Source organism: Bos indicus x Bos taurus, chromosome 11, assembly GCF_003369695.1.
Source record: "Bos indicus x Bos taurus breed Angus x Brahman F1 hybrid chromosome 11, Bos_hybrid_MaternalHap_v2.0, whole genome shotgun sequence".
Taxonomy (NCBI): Eukaryota; Metazoa; Chordata; class Mammalia; order Artiodactyla; family Bovidae; genus Bos; species Bos indicus x Bos taurus.
Window position 1 is genome coordinate 36,718,857 of NC_040086.1, and position 14,855 is coordinate 36,733,711.

The 14,855-nt window shown below is 40.8% G+C and overlaps 1 protein-coding gene across 1 annotated transcript in view; it reads left to right on the forward strand.

Annotated features, from left to right (window-relative positions):
- The first annotated feature begins 520 nt into the window (after nt 1-520).
- Nucleotides 521-14,855, forward strand: part of C11H2orf73 (chromosome 11 C2orf73 homolog) — a 28,736-nt gene continuing 14,401 nt past the window's right edge. Inside the window, exons 1-3 of the mRNA XM_027555289.1 lie at nt 521-1,762; nt 5,896-6,103; nt 13,370-13,523. Of these exons, the coding sequence (XP_027411090.1) occupies nt 1,737-1,762; nt 5,896-6,103; nt 13,370-13,523 (388 nt within the window). The 5' untranslated portion in view covers nt 521-1,736. The remainder of the gene's footprint in view (nt 1,763-5,895; nt 6,104-13,369; nt 13,524-14,855) is intronic.

Genomic DNA, 14,855 nt, shown 5'->3' on the forward strand with positions numbered 1-14,855 from the left:
CACTGAGGCTCAGAGAAGTCAGAACATTCGCTCAACTGAACCAGCTACTTGATAATGGAATCAGAATTCAAACACCGACGTCTGCCAAGGCCTATGCTCCCAACCATAGTTTATAATAGTTAGGATACAACCTAAGTTAATAGATGAGTATGAGGCACTTAATTCAGTGCAGAGCAAATACTGGGCTCCCAAGCAGGAGTTCGCTTATTGTTAATTCCCTGCTTTTGATTTCAACCCACTCGCCTCATACACATTTATTCATCTTCTCCTTGACTCCCTGAGTACACATACACATAACCATATACTCACACACATTCCCGTCTTTTTATCAACAAGATCCACACTCAGGTGTCTAGGTAATGAAAGTGAAAGAAAGTGAAAGTTGCTCAGTCCTGTCCAACTCTGTGCAACCCCATGTACTGTACAGTCCATTGAATTCTCCAGGCCAGAATACTGGAGTGGGTAGCCTTTCCCTTCTCCAGGAATCTCCCCGACCCAGGAATTGAACTGGAGTCTCCTGCACTGCAGGTGGATTCTTTACCAACTGAGCTATCAGGGAAGCCCACTATGTATCAAACTTCTTTTCATTTACTCTTCTTCCTCTTAGGACTTAAGCTCGTTTCTGTACAATGATTCCTGTGATCCTACCTCAACAAACCTCTGCTGTCCCATATCTTTCAAGGTAAATGTAAACACATACTAAGACTGAGGCTGGGGTACAAAATATATGCATATGCATAGTCCAATATACAGCAGAATTCAATTCAAAAAGGAATCTTCTCTTCCCAGTATCTAGGGAGATGCCCAAGCAATACCAAAGACATTTGGCTCTGGTAGTGGAAATTGGGAAGCAATGGTGAAATGAGGTAAGACATTCCAGGGCCTGAAAGTGGACGCAAGTCATCAGCTGCTTCTCTCAGGAGGCTTGTTCTTTTTGGATAAGGGCTATATGTACAAGCCACGATCTGCTGCTACAGCCTCCAGCCCCCTCTACCTGATTCTGAACCCCTCTCAGTCTGGAGCTGATGCCCACAATGCGGGGAGTCTCATTTGTAGGAGATGAGTGTTCCCTTGCTTTATTTTACTGTTTGCCGCCAGCCAGGGTAAGGAGGATGTGTCAGAAATCATGGAGAACAGCGACAGCCAAGCTTTCTCACGCGAAGACTAGGCAACTCAGGAACAGCAAATCATGACTTGCACAGTATTTAATGGATCATGGGAAAACAAGCTTCTCTCTTGCCTGCCTGCCCTTTTGGAACCAGCTCTGGCAGACATGGGCAAAACCGGGGTGGCGTCCTGAGGGGCTCTAGAGGGCGGGCGATGTAGGGACGCGAATAACTCAGCACCTCACCCAGGGACAAGGGCCGAGCGGGAGGCTCCGGAATCGCCCCTTGATGATCCCAAAAGACAGCCTGGGCCCTGATAAATATCCCGCCCGGCCGGATATAGGCAGCGGAGCTTGCAACGGGTCTGGGAAGTACACAGTCAGATCCAGCCAGCCACTCCCTCCCCATCACCAGCCTCACCCTCTCACTGCGGAGCCGACAGGGTTACTGCGCCTGCGCAGTCCTAGTCCCGCCACTCCCACGCTTTCCGAGGCCTTCTACCCAGTTTGCTGTCGCTTAGCAACGCACAAGTCACAGTCGCGGTTTCTCCGCGCGTCCCTTTCCTGGCAGGGTTTAGTCCATGGTTTTCCCCTGAGGCTCCTCATTGCCTCGAGTCAGACGTAGGAGCCCATGGAGGGAAAGGAGGATAAGCAGCAGTAAGTGCTGAGCATTGGTTTTCTATTTCCCCTTCCGAAAATGTTTTCTTCCCTGTGGGGAGGGTTAAGTGAGATCTGAAGGGTGTCTTCAGGCCATCAGGGCGTTTCCTCTGCCAATCCCCTTTCCTACTCTAACTTCTAGTATTGAGTGCAATAATACTTTTTAAAACGCACTGTTTACTGAGCGCCTACAATGTATCAGGCATTTTACATGCATTGCTTGGCCTAAAATTCTTGACACAATACCATCTTGAATCATCCATTCCTTCTGACATCTAATTCATTAGCAAATTCAGTAGGCTTTACCTTGAAAATAAATGCAGACTCCACCATGATCCAGCATCTCTACCGTCATTCCCACTCAAGGCAGCGTTCCGCGTGGTCTTTTTACAGCATAAATTTAGATTCCTGTTCATCCTTGGCTACTGCAGAGGAAAAGGCAGGGCTCCTACAATGGCCACTGGGGCCCACACAATGTGTCCTTTGCCTTCCTTGGCCTTGTCTGCACTTGCCTGCCTCTGACAGGGTTCTGCTCCAGCACTGAGGCCTCCCTGCTACATCTGCAGTAACTTTCTGAGTGTGGTCCCCAGAACAGCGTCAGCATCACCTGAGCACTTATTCAAAATGCACATTCTGGGGGGTGGGGAGAGGTTCCCCTCCTCTCCACAGATGCACCATATCAGAAACTCTATAAGAGCATGATAATTGGGTATTAACAAAGCCTCCAGGTGATTCTGATGGACCCTAAATTTTGAGAACTATTTAATCAAGCAGCTTGTTACAGCTTGTTATGTCGTGGAGCCAGGTTATTTGCTTCCAAAGTCTGTTATTTTTGTCTCTAAAATGGTGGTTCTCAAATTTCAATGTATATAAGAATAATAGGGTTTCCTGGGAACCTGCCCCAAAGATTGATTTGGTAGGTTAGGGAGGGGGCCCTTGAATTTGCATTTCTGACAAATTGACAACTGATGCCAGGGCTGCTACTCCAGGAACCTCGCTTGAAAAAGCACCATCCTAAGGTCAGGTACTTCTGCTGCAAAGCTTTGGCAGCTACAGTTCCCTTGCTAGAATGCACTCCCTCAAATACCCACTTAGCTCTCTCCCCTCTCTCCTTTCTTCATTGCCATCTTCATAATGCAGCCTCCACCTTATCTAAAAATGCCACCTACCTCCCATATACATGGACTTTCCCCCATTCCCTGATTTATTTTTGTCCTCAGTACTTAACAGACTATATACTTTACTTTTTATTTCTCAACTGCCTTCACCTCCTAAAATGTAAGCTCCGTTTGTTGCTTCTCTATCCTCAGTGCCTCAAACAGCACAGAGCATATAACTCATTTATTGAAAGAATGAATTATTTAATGTTATTCTCACATGTCTTATGATAGGTATTATTGTCCTTACCATGCAAAGAATTGGAAACCAAAGCTCAGATAGTAACTGGCAGAGCTGGGATTCCAACCCAGGTCTAACTTACTTCAGAGCCCACTAGTATTTTTAACCGGAGAAGGCAATGGCACCCCACTCCAGTACTCTTGCCTGGAAAATCCCATGGACAGAGGAGCCTGGTAGGCTGCAGTCCCTGGGGCTGCTGCGAATTGGACATGACTGAGCAGCTTCGCTTTCACTTTTCACTTTCGTGCACTGGAGAAGGAAATGGCAACCCACTCGTGTTCTTGCCTGGAGAATCCCAGGGACAGGGGAGCCTGGTGGGCTGCCATCTATGGGGTCGCACAGAGTCGGACACACTGAAGCGACTTAGCAGCAGCAGCAGCAGTATTTTTAACTGTGCTTTCTTTCTAGTAAGAGATAACTAAGAACTCCATATTTCACATTTATGAGTCAATCTAGAGCCACTCAGACCACAAATACTTAATAAAATGACTGCATCAGTATGTGAGCAAACAGCCATAGTCCTTTCCTTAGGGACCTGATTCTAGTACAAATGCACTTCTGGGTTACAACTATGAGAAGCAGATGGAAAAAACTGATGCCAGAAGTCTACGATGATAAATAATGGCCTTTAAATAAATTCATTTCTGAAAAGATAACAGGAAAAGCCTTTGAAGTGATTTACACTTAACCGGTAATCATTTTTTCCAAACCCTTCACAGAGAGCAACTTCTGTTGGGACACAGGGAACTGGAATCCAAGGGTCCTGAATATTGTATGTGTTCTGGGTGAGGGTTGGGTGTGTAACAGCTAACACAAAGCCAGAGTGACAAACAAGTCCAGCAGATTCACCAGAAATGTGTAGACAGTATAGTGGCAAGATACTTGTCTGGATGTTGGGTACATAATGATGAATGAAACCCAGTCATCACCTTCATGGAACTTAATGGCTTGTAAAGGACATTTTTGTAGTGCTTACTAGAACAACTAAACAAAAATAGGTACATAAATGATAAATCGTAGTTTGCGTTATGAAAGAAATCAACAAAGTACTAAAACAGAGAATACATGGTGTGGGAAGGGGAAGTCTAGGAAAAGCTTCTGGATTCTTTACCCACTGAGCCACTAGGGAAGCCCAAAAGCTTCTGAGGAGACGACTTTTCAGCTGGAGACCTAAAGGGTAATGAGTCAGGAGCTGTGCAGGGAGCTGCGGGGGGTCGGGGGGCGGGGCGGGCAGCAGATGCCCTGAGGGGAGAGGAGACCAGTGTGTTCCAGGAACTGAAGGTAGGCAGTCTGGCTGCAGAAGGGAAGGGAGAATGGCTTGAGTGGCTGAACAGATTAGCGGGAGCAGGGTCACACAGGGTCTCAGAGCTATGATAAGGATGAAGTGCTTTATCGTAAATGCAATGGAAAGCCATTGGGGCTGCTGCTGCATCGCTTCAGTCGTGTCCGACTCTGTGCGACCCCATAGACGGCAGCCCAGCAGGCTTCCCATCCCTGGGATTCTCCAGGCAAGAACACTGGAGTGGGTGCCATTTCCTTCTCCAATGCATGAAAGTGAAAAGTGAAAGTGAAGTTGCTCAGTCGTGTCTGACTCTAGCGACCCCATGGACTGCAGCCCACCAGGCTCCTCCGCCCATGGGATTTTCCAGGCAAAAGTACTGGAGTGGGGTGCCATTGCCTTCTCCGCTGTAGTGCCACTGGAGGGTTTTAATTGGAAAAACTGACAAGATAGAAGGGACGGACTTGGCTTTGGTTTGAAGTAAGGTAGGGCCATGGACAAGGCTAAACAGAACTACTCACTTTCTCAATAAATTTCGAATATTATTCACTCACCTTCCATGGGTCAGGGCTTTGATTTTTTCCTACATAAAAAGTATCTAAACTCAATATTTTGTTCTTACCTTTATTTTTCAAGTATCTGAAATTTTTTAAAAAGCACCTTTTATAAAGTCTATTACTCATTTGAAAGGAGAAAAACTTTAATAAACTATTACTTTAAAATATTTTTATTTATAACATTTGAAAAAATCAGTAATTTTTATTTTTATTCCAGGGTAGTCATTAGAAGCAAAAAATGATGAGATTGAATTAGCTGTTCTGATGTCTGCACAGTGGTCTCTTACTGAAAAGATAAACAAGTGCTCATTTGGTAGCTTTTGTAACTCTGCTAGGTGAGCCTTTAAAATTAAACAGATGGCTTTGTCACCTCGTCCAGATGACTAAATTTACTACATAACTAACTTAAAGAAGATGAATTAAAATTAGCATGTGACATAGGCACCTGAATAAATACTGTAAACATGATTTGTAAGAATGATCAAATCACTACTCTTTCTTTACTCCAAGCAAATGTCTGTACACTGCATTGGTATAATAGTAATAAAGAATCATGATTAAAACAAATATCTTTATCTTTTATATGATTTCAAATGAGAGGATACCTTCTCAAATTTTAATTGCACTAGCCCCTAATATTTATTAATAAAGCCTAAATGATTATAAATGATTATAAATGATTATAAATGATTATAAAGCCTATATGATTATAAATATATATACTTTAAAATTTAAAATTTAAAAAATATAAAGCCTAAATGATTATAAATGATTATAAATGATTATAAATGATTATAAAGCCTATATGATTATCAATCATATAAAATGATATGTTCATTGGAATGAGCACTGAAATGTTCATTGGAATAAAGGATATACAATTTAATTCTGTTTTTCAGACAGCATAAAATAGAAGATGCTGGTATACTGTATGTAACTGAAAAAGAAGAATTCAAACATGAAAAAAAACCTGGAAAAAGTATTCAACATTCAAAACCATGTGTTGGGAGAGGACGTGTATATTATGCTAAATTCATTAACACAAATGTAAGAACATGCAATGAACCAGTTCCCTACATAGATGTCAAAAAAGAGCCAGAAAATCAGGTTGGATTGATGTTCATTACATACAAATATAGATTTAGATTCAGAAATGTTTTGCAGGATCATTTTGTCACAGACTACTTAAAGGATGTGACATATCTCAGACTAATACTTTTTATAATCAAATAGTTAAAAGCAGTAATCTGGAACAATACTCGCAGATAATGTTTGCATACAAATGATGTGTGTGTTTATAGAAGGAATCCAAATAATTGTTTTTCTCAACTGGATCACAGTCACTCAGTGGTGCTTAGGGAGAGGAGGGGCTATTGAAGAAATCTCTTCTAAAATATTGTATGTGTGACAGATATTATAAAATTTTCCATGATACTCAGTAATTCAAATACTTTCTATAAAATAATAGCTACCAATTATTGAAAGTGTGCGATGTGCTAGGAATGAGCTAAGAGTTTCATATAAATTATATCCTTTAATCTGCACAACTATTTCTAGGAGATATTATTGGAAATAGTTTAGTGATAACATGCTCTAATATAGTAAATTAACATAACCTGAGATTACATAGTAAGCAAATGTCACAGTCACATTTCTGACCCAGGACTCTCAGTTTAGCCAAATCACACTTTCATTCACTATTATATTAAATATATTCCATTATCATTTTTTTACAATCAGGTTTGTTGAGGTTTATTGTATTAGTTTCCTATGTTGCTGTTAATGATTACCACAAACTTAAAACCATAGCTTAAAGGAACACAAAGTTATTCTCAACAGTTCCGAAGCTCAAAAGTCCACAGTCAGTCTCATTGGCCACCGGCAGAGCTGATTCCTTCACCAGGCTCTAAGGAAGAACCCACTTCCTTGTCTTTCCCACCTTCTAGAGGTTGCTGCATTCCTTGGCTCACAGACCCCTCTTTAAAGCCAACAACATAGCATCTTCAAATCTCTGACTGACTTCCCTGCCTCATTCTTCTAAGGACCCTTGTGATTATACTGGGATCCTTAGAAAAAAATAATCTGGGATAATCTCCCCTTTCCAAGATCGTTAGTCATAGCTGCAAAGCCCCTTTGCCATGTAAGGTTAGGTGTGCCTAGTCATGTCCAACTCTTTGCCACCCCATGGACTGTAGCCCACCAGGCTCCTCTGTCCATGGAATTTTCCAGGCAAGAACACTGCAGTGGGTTGCCATTTCCTACTCCAGGGAAGGTTAGGTGTAGTTTTGATTTAATTTAACATTTCAGTGGAGATTGCTTTTCACGAGCTCTCTTTACACAGATAACATCAACTACTCATGTCATGAAACAGCACACCATAGCCCTGTGTGTGAATGTGAAATAAATAATAAGATAAATAGATAAATAAAGTTTACCTTGGTTTTTAAAAATTAACTGGTTTATAGTAATAATGGCTTTAAAATGAATAAAGAAAATAAAGTTACCTAAATATTTAAATTGACATATATCTGTTATGTATTTTTTTAAGAAAATGTCTTTAGCATACCAGATTGGTTGACTTTACTTATTTGCAAGATTTTTAAATTAAATAATAAATTATATAGTTCTACATAGGGACATCAAATTGGTGATATTAGAAAAAGTAAAAACAAGTTTCAGCTCTGTTAGTTCCAATGAAAACTAACTTGGTTGTCTTATTGTTTTAATTATTGGTAAATATTGATATTTCAAAGACAATTATACTAGGTCAGTGTTTTACAAATTGTATTTTTTGGAGCACTAACCTTTGGCTATGTGCTCAACAAAATAAAGCTTCACACTCAAATATGCTGTGGAAAAGCTGTATTTTTATATACCCTTCTGAGAGCTTCACAATTCACATCAGTAGATAAAGGTTCTGGGAAATCCTGTGGTAAACTTGTTTAACTTGCTTATCTTTTTATTTGTCAAATCTATTTAACTATGGAAACCTCTTTTATATAATACTTAACATGCTACAGAACTAGTATTCCACAGAACACAATTCAAAGATAACTGTTGCCTTTTCCCAAAAATGGTGCCGAAGGCAAAGAAGGACGCCCCTGCCCCTCTCAAAGCTGAAGCCAAAGCAAAGGCCAGGAAAGCAGTGTTGAAAGGCGTCCACAGCCACAAACAAAAGAAGATCTGGAGGTCACCCCGCTTCCAACGGCCCAAAACACTGCGGCTCAGGAGGCAGCCCAAATATCCTTGGAAGAGCGCCCCCAGGAGAAACAACGCTGACCACTCACCACCCAGTCAGCTGTGAAGAAAAGAGAGGACAGCAACACGCTGGAGTTCACTGCGGCTGTCGAGGCCACCCAGCACCAAACTAAACAGGCTGTGACAAACTAAACAGGAGCTCTATGACATTGACATGGCTAAGCACGATACCCTACGCAGGCCTGATGGAGAGGAGAAGGTGCATGTTTGACTGGCTCCTGACATGCTGCTTTGCATGTTGCCAACAAAATTGGGATCATTTAAACTGAGTCCAGCTGGCTAATTCCAAATATAAAAGCTTTCACTATTAAAAAAAAAAAAAGAGTAACTGTTATTGAGCAAAGTATGAATTGCTTAAAGAGAGGTATTTCTCAGCATTCTTTCTGATCCACAACAAAATACAGAGGAATGTGGATACAATGTAACTCTAATAACAAATTTTTTAAAGCCACGGAGGTCTACTAAAAAACATATGATTATCTATGTGTAAGTTGTTGTCAAAAGTCTGTATTTCCCTAGGAATCCCTACAGTATAACGTTTTGTTCCACAGACAGCACCCCCATCACCACACTCCCATCATCACCAGCAGTCATCTTGGCCAGGCTGCTCTAGAGCTTGGCTTACCACCTCTAACATTCTCTTAACTAGTTTCTCCAAGATATCCCACTTGCTTTCACTATATCCCCCCAGGATTCTCCCTTAGTTTCTCAAAGAATGGAAGTAATTTTACTGATGCATTTTTGAAGATATTGGGATGACAGAAGTATAATGCAGAGATGGCCTCACAGTGGTTTCCAAGGGTAGCCAAGAGGCCTGCAGTACAACGGCTCTTGGGCATTCCAGGAGCCGGCATCATAGTGAGTCTTGTCATTAGGAATCGCCAGGTACCTTCCTACCATGGAGCCCCAGTGCTGGTCATCCTGGGGCAGGGACCCTGGGCTGGAAGGGAGGATTTCATCCTCTCTCTGGGTCCAAAGTTTGGGGAACAACTTTTTCTTTAGGCAAAACTCCCTCTACAATCTGCAGAATTGTGGTCTGACCCCCAAAACCTAAACAAAGCAATTACAGAGAGGGCCTTTTCCAGTCTCCTTTATCATAAATAACTCCACATCAGCCCCTCACAATCCAATGTAAGTGATTGTACACAGAGTGGTAAAGTTTTATCCTTAGTCCTCCCCTTCAGCATGTAGTAAAGGAAAGAAAATAAGCCTCCACCTTTACCTTTAATCTTTATAATCTGAGCAAATGCTTGGATCAAAAGGGCATGCATGTGTATCTGGGTGCATACATGTTTTCAGTCTTCTAGGAAGGAACCAGACTTTTGGGGCATAGGGCAAACTATCCAGAAAGAGAAAAGATTAAAAAAAGTTTTTGAACTGTAGGATTTCATTCTCGTGAAGTGAGGATTCATCCAAATGATGACACTAATCAGAACACTCACCAACTCCAAGGGTCTTAAAAACATCAATTACAACAGGAAAAATTGCTCATTATTTTCCTTATATGCATCTGTAAAACCAGAGAGACCATTTTGGTAAAATTCTAAATTCAAGTTTTCTTGAAAGGTGAATAATCTCTGCATTAAGGCTAGCTTTTGAGCTATACTCTGGTTTAAGGAAAAAAACTGAAGTCTACCAGACATAGTGGTTCACTCATTCCAGAGTCACTTCTCTAGTAACTTGGATATTAGCAAAATAAATTTCTGATCTACAGAAGATGATATAAAGAATATACCTTAAAACCTTATCATATGGCTTCCCTGGTGGTCCAGTGGTTGGGAATCTGCTTGCCAGGGTGAGAGACACAGGTTTGATCCCTGGTCTGGGCAGATTCACCCACTCCAGTGTTCTTGCCTGCAGAATCCCAGGGACGGGGGAGCCTGGTGGGCTGCCGTCTATGGGGTCGCACAGAGTCGGACACGAATGAAGCAACTTAGCAGCAGCAGCAGCAGCTGGGAAGATCCCACATACCGTGGAGCAACTAAGCCTGGGTGCCACAAGAGAAGCCACCACCACCTACTGAAACTAGAGAGTAGCTCTCAACTCGTTCACAACTAGAGAAAGCCTAAACACAGCAATGAAGAACCAGCATAGCGATGAAGCATCAATCAGCACAGCCAAAAAAATAAATAAAATAATAATAATCTTTAAAAAAACCTTATCATAGAAGATCTTTCTCAAGATATTTACTTAGAGCCTCTTTTTATTTTTGAGATAATTTAAATAACTTGGTGTTTGTCTGGCTTTGCCTTCCACAGCAGACTTGCGATAGCAGTGCAGCACAGAAATGAGAGGCTCACACCAATAGATGGGGGCAGAACCGGGTGCAGCTCTGCTACCTGGTGGAGATACACCTTGGAGAAGTTACTTCATCTGCCACCAGTTTCTCATCTGTACAGTGTGTGTACACACCTGGTAGAACTGGTACACACCTCAGCACCTTGTGTTGAGAATCAGGGAGAGAAGGCCTAGACCCTGGGACATAAGCACCACAGTAATCACAGAGTAGAGAAGAGCAAGAAGCAGGCACTCTGACAACAGTAAGACGAAACTATTTTGAGCCAGGGAGTTAGAAGATGCCATCTGTGTAGTGATCTGTTCTAGAATTCCTAGGATCCACATCAAGTAGTCTTTTTTGCAATTTACCTTTAAGTTCATTCTGAAAAATGAGGCATTAGCCGGTTTTTCCTACTTTCCAAAATTCTTTGATTTGTGCAAACGTATTCATTTTTACCTCTGGTTACAGGTTGTTACTGGCCCTCATTACCAGTTGCAAAGGGAGGTCTAACTCTTTCCAACTGTGCAGGGCTTAGTTCATGCACATGGTCTTTGGTCCACGTCCATCCTATCCTGTTTTGTTTTGTTTTTTTTTTTTAATCATTTGGGGGCTTCCCTGGTGGCTCAGTGGTAAAGAATCTGCCAGCCAATGCAGGAGACACAGGTTCAGTCCTTGATCTGGAAAGATCCCATATGCCACTGAGCAACAAAGCCTGTGGACCACAACTACTGAGCCTGTGCTCTAGAGCCCAGGAACTGCAACTACTGAACCCATGTTCTGCGACTACTGAACCCCGTGAGCAGAGGGCCCTCTCCAGAGCCCGTGCTCCACAACAAGAGAAGCCACCGCAATGAGAAGCCAGTGCACTGAGACTGGAGAGGAGCCCCTGCTTGCTGAAACTAAGGAAAAGCCAGCGCAGCAATGAAGACCCAGCACAGTCAAAAATAAACAATTGAATCTTTGGGCCATGCCGAACAGCATGCGGGATCTTAGCTCCCCAACCAGGGAGCAAACCCTTGCCCCCTACATTGGCAGTGTGAAATTTTAACCCCTGGACCACCAGGGAAGTCCCCATCCCGTCTTTTCAGTTTGAAGATAACTTCTCTTAAGGAAGAACCTTGGATTGAATAGCTCTGACTTCAGCTCTAAGCAAGGTACACTACTCCAAATTCTAAGCCTTTCCGTGATTTCTTGCTATAACAGATTTCCTTCCCCAGAATACCCTACTTTTCCTTCCTTTGGTACTTTCGTAACTTTCTGCTATCTAAGCTTCTTGACAATCTCCTGACAAGACGACTCCATTAGAGTATGTTTTCTTTGAATCTGCTACTGTGCACCTTTTTATACATACAGGTCTCTTTGGAAATAAAGCTCAGTTGAAAGTTAACTCCCTGATATTGCCATATAGGTTTCTTTAGATGCCTCCTTCTTTTTTAAATCAATGCAGCTTCAATTGTATTTTCAGAATTTAACTTACTAGAATTTCATATTTATTGCCCTTGAATCATATTTTAAAGTCTCTGACTGTGCAATAACAGTTGATTTTTTAAAAGGATGATCTCTTCCTTTAAAGTCTCGGGTAGCTGTTTGAATATACCCAAGGTTATTCTCATTCTCTAATATCCAAGAACTCTGAGGTATCACAGTTCCCTTTTCCCAAGGTTCTCTTCTACCTGATCAACCAGATGAAAAATTTTTTAGTCAGTTCTAAGACAGAAGATCAGCCCTGGGTGTTCCTTGGAAGGAATGATGCTAAAGCTGAAACTCCAGTACTTTGGCCACCTCATGAGAAGAGTTGACTCATTGGAAAAGACTCTGATGCTGGGAGGGACTGGGGGCAGGAGGAAAAGGGGACGACAGAGGATGAGATGGCTGGATGGCATCACTGACTCGATGGACGTGAGTCTCAGTGAACTCCAGGACTTGGTGATGGACAGGGAGGCCTGGCGTGCTGCGATTCATGGGGTCGCAAAGAATCAGACACGACTGAGCAACTGAACTGAACTGAACTGAAGACAAGTAACAATTCACCTCACTGCTTTCTCAGCTTCTAAGAGATCAAATTATCAAATGGGCTAATGTAGAATCTTCACTTGCTTCATACTTAGGTCATGTTTTATTATGAAAAATTCAGTAACACTGGAGAAATTTCTGCTTAGAACAAAATTTTTCAAACTGAGTCATTAGTGAGTTATAAATCCATGTGAACTGCAACCAGCTTTATGAAATGAAAATAAAAAAGTAATATAATAGAAAAATAGCCAAGTGCACTGCATGTCATAAAAGTAAGTATTGTTTTGTGAAACCTAGTTTTATGTGAACGTATGCAGTGGGTACTCTTGCATGACATAAAATGTATTCTGTGGTAGGGGTCATGGACTAAAAACTTTAAAAAACCATTATCTTAGATGATAATACATTATTTGTATTGCTGAAAGGAAAAGAACAGAATGTAAATTTTAGGTTAAATCATGTTTACTATGTTAATACATAGGCATACATGTGTACATATATATATAACAATAGTACAAAACATAGAAACATAACTATTCTGTTGATTTTTACCACTCCATCTGTGGATATAAGGTAGTTTAAGAACTTAGCTGCTGTATTTTAGCTAACAGTATGTGATAATGCATTTTTAGATGCCTTTTAAGAAATATAGCCTTTGTGAAAATACTCAATATATTTATTCCTAGATTTCAGAACTGTATTTTAGGACTAGAAAAATCCAGTAACTTGTTGAATCAAATTACTAAACATTCACAGACATCAAACAGCACATGAAAATATCTTATAATATCCAATGTTATGTTTCCATTTTCCTTCCCATGAAGGGTGACTGGTGGCCACATGGTAAAGGGCTGGAAAATCCCTTCCAACCACCTTATGACACTAAGAGCACCCAGAGGAGTGACTTTAAGAAGCCAACATGCCCATTGGTTTCTCCAGTCAAACACAGCAAGTTGCAAAAGCCTTCTTACGGAATAGGTAAGGTTAGCACGTCTCCATTGTCTCAAGTTACTGCTATCAAATTAAGATGTATTAGATGTGCTTTTACCTCCTGGGGAAAAACAGTCCTCTACAGGAGTTGAAAATATACATGCAGCAAGTGCAGCCCTTGACAAGTTTGTTTCTCATCCCTTCCTGGTGGACGATTTAGCTCTAAACATGTTTAATATAACATAATGAAAATTGTAATGATCATTGATAACACTAGTCTCCAAGTCAGAAATTTAGTGGCATTCTGCACATTATTGCCAGCAAACTTTTAAAACTGTAACTGTTAAAATAGGAGGCAACTCTAACAAGCAGTATTTCTCAAAGTGCACACTGAGGGACACTAGTTTTTCTGATGTTTATAGATACTGCTCAAAAAAAAAAAAAAAAACAGGGAAAAACTGAATTTAGAAAGTTAAACAGTTTTTGTCTTACTACAGAACTCTTAAAACCCTTATTCTAAGCATAAGCATAATAAATTTCCAAGAAGAGGAATGAAGTATGCTACGTTTGAATGTAAAAGACAACTTCATCCTTTTCAGAAGATCATCTACATGACTGGTATCTCACAAAACATAATTTAGGAAATACTGTTCTATACACTATTCATATATTTTGAGATCTAAAATTTGTTTTACCTGATGGCATCATTATCATATCTAAGTCTTTCACATTTATTCAATTTGTTTCTCAACCCAGTTCTACTCATCTCTGCCACAGGAGTAGGATTTTTTAGCAAGCCTTTTTTTTTCCCCCCACATTTACTAACTTACTTTTATCATAATAAGAAATGATTTCTATTTTTCTAAGCCAACTAAAAAAGTCTAGGTCAATTGACTGTACTGGTGAAATGAAGTAAAACATGGCTCCCTCCTCCCCCAAATGACTACCAAAAAAAAAAAAATTCACTTGAGTCCTTTCACTTAAGTGAATTGTATTTGATCAATGACACTAATATCAATACATGTTTAGAGATAATAGTGCTTCACATTTTCAAGGCTGAGTGGCAGTTTACCATGGTCTGGGAAGAGCCTAGGTAATTACCTATAAAGAAAGAACCATTTCTGTTTTCTCTTGTCCCGAATGTGAATCTTCATTAGTATTAATTAACTAGAATACTTCCAATAAAAAAACTGCAGTTTATGTATGTTTAAGGGTTTATTTGGGAATACAATTTTTAATAATTCTCTTTTTTGACCCCATGGACTGCATTAGTAGCCCGCCAGGCTCCTCTGTCCATGGGATTTCCCAAGCAAGAATACTGGAGTGGGTTGCCATTTCCTTCCCCATTTAGCAAGTCTTCAAGCTGGCATCAAGCTTGCC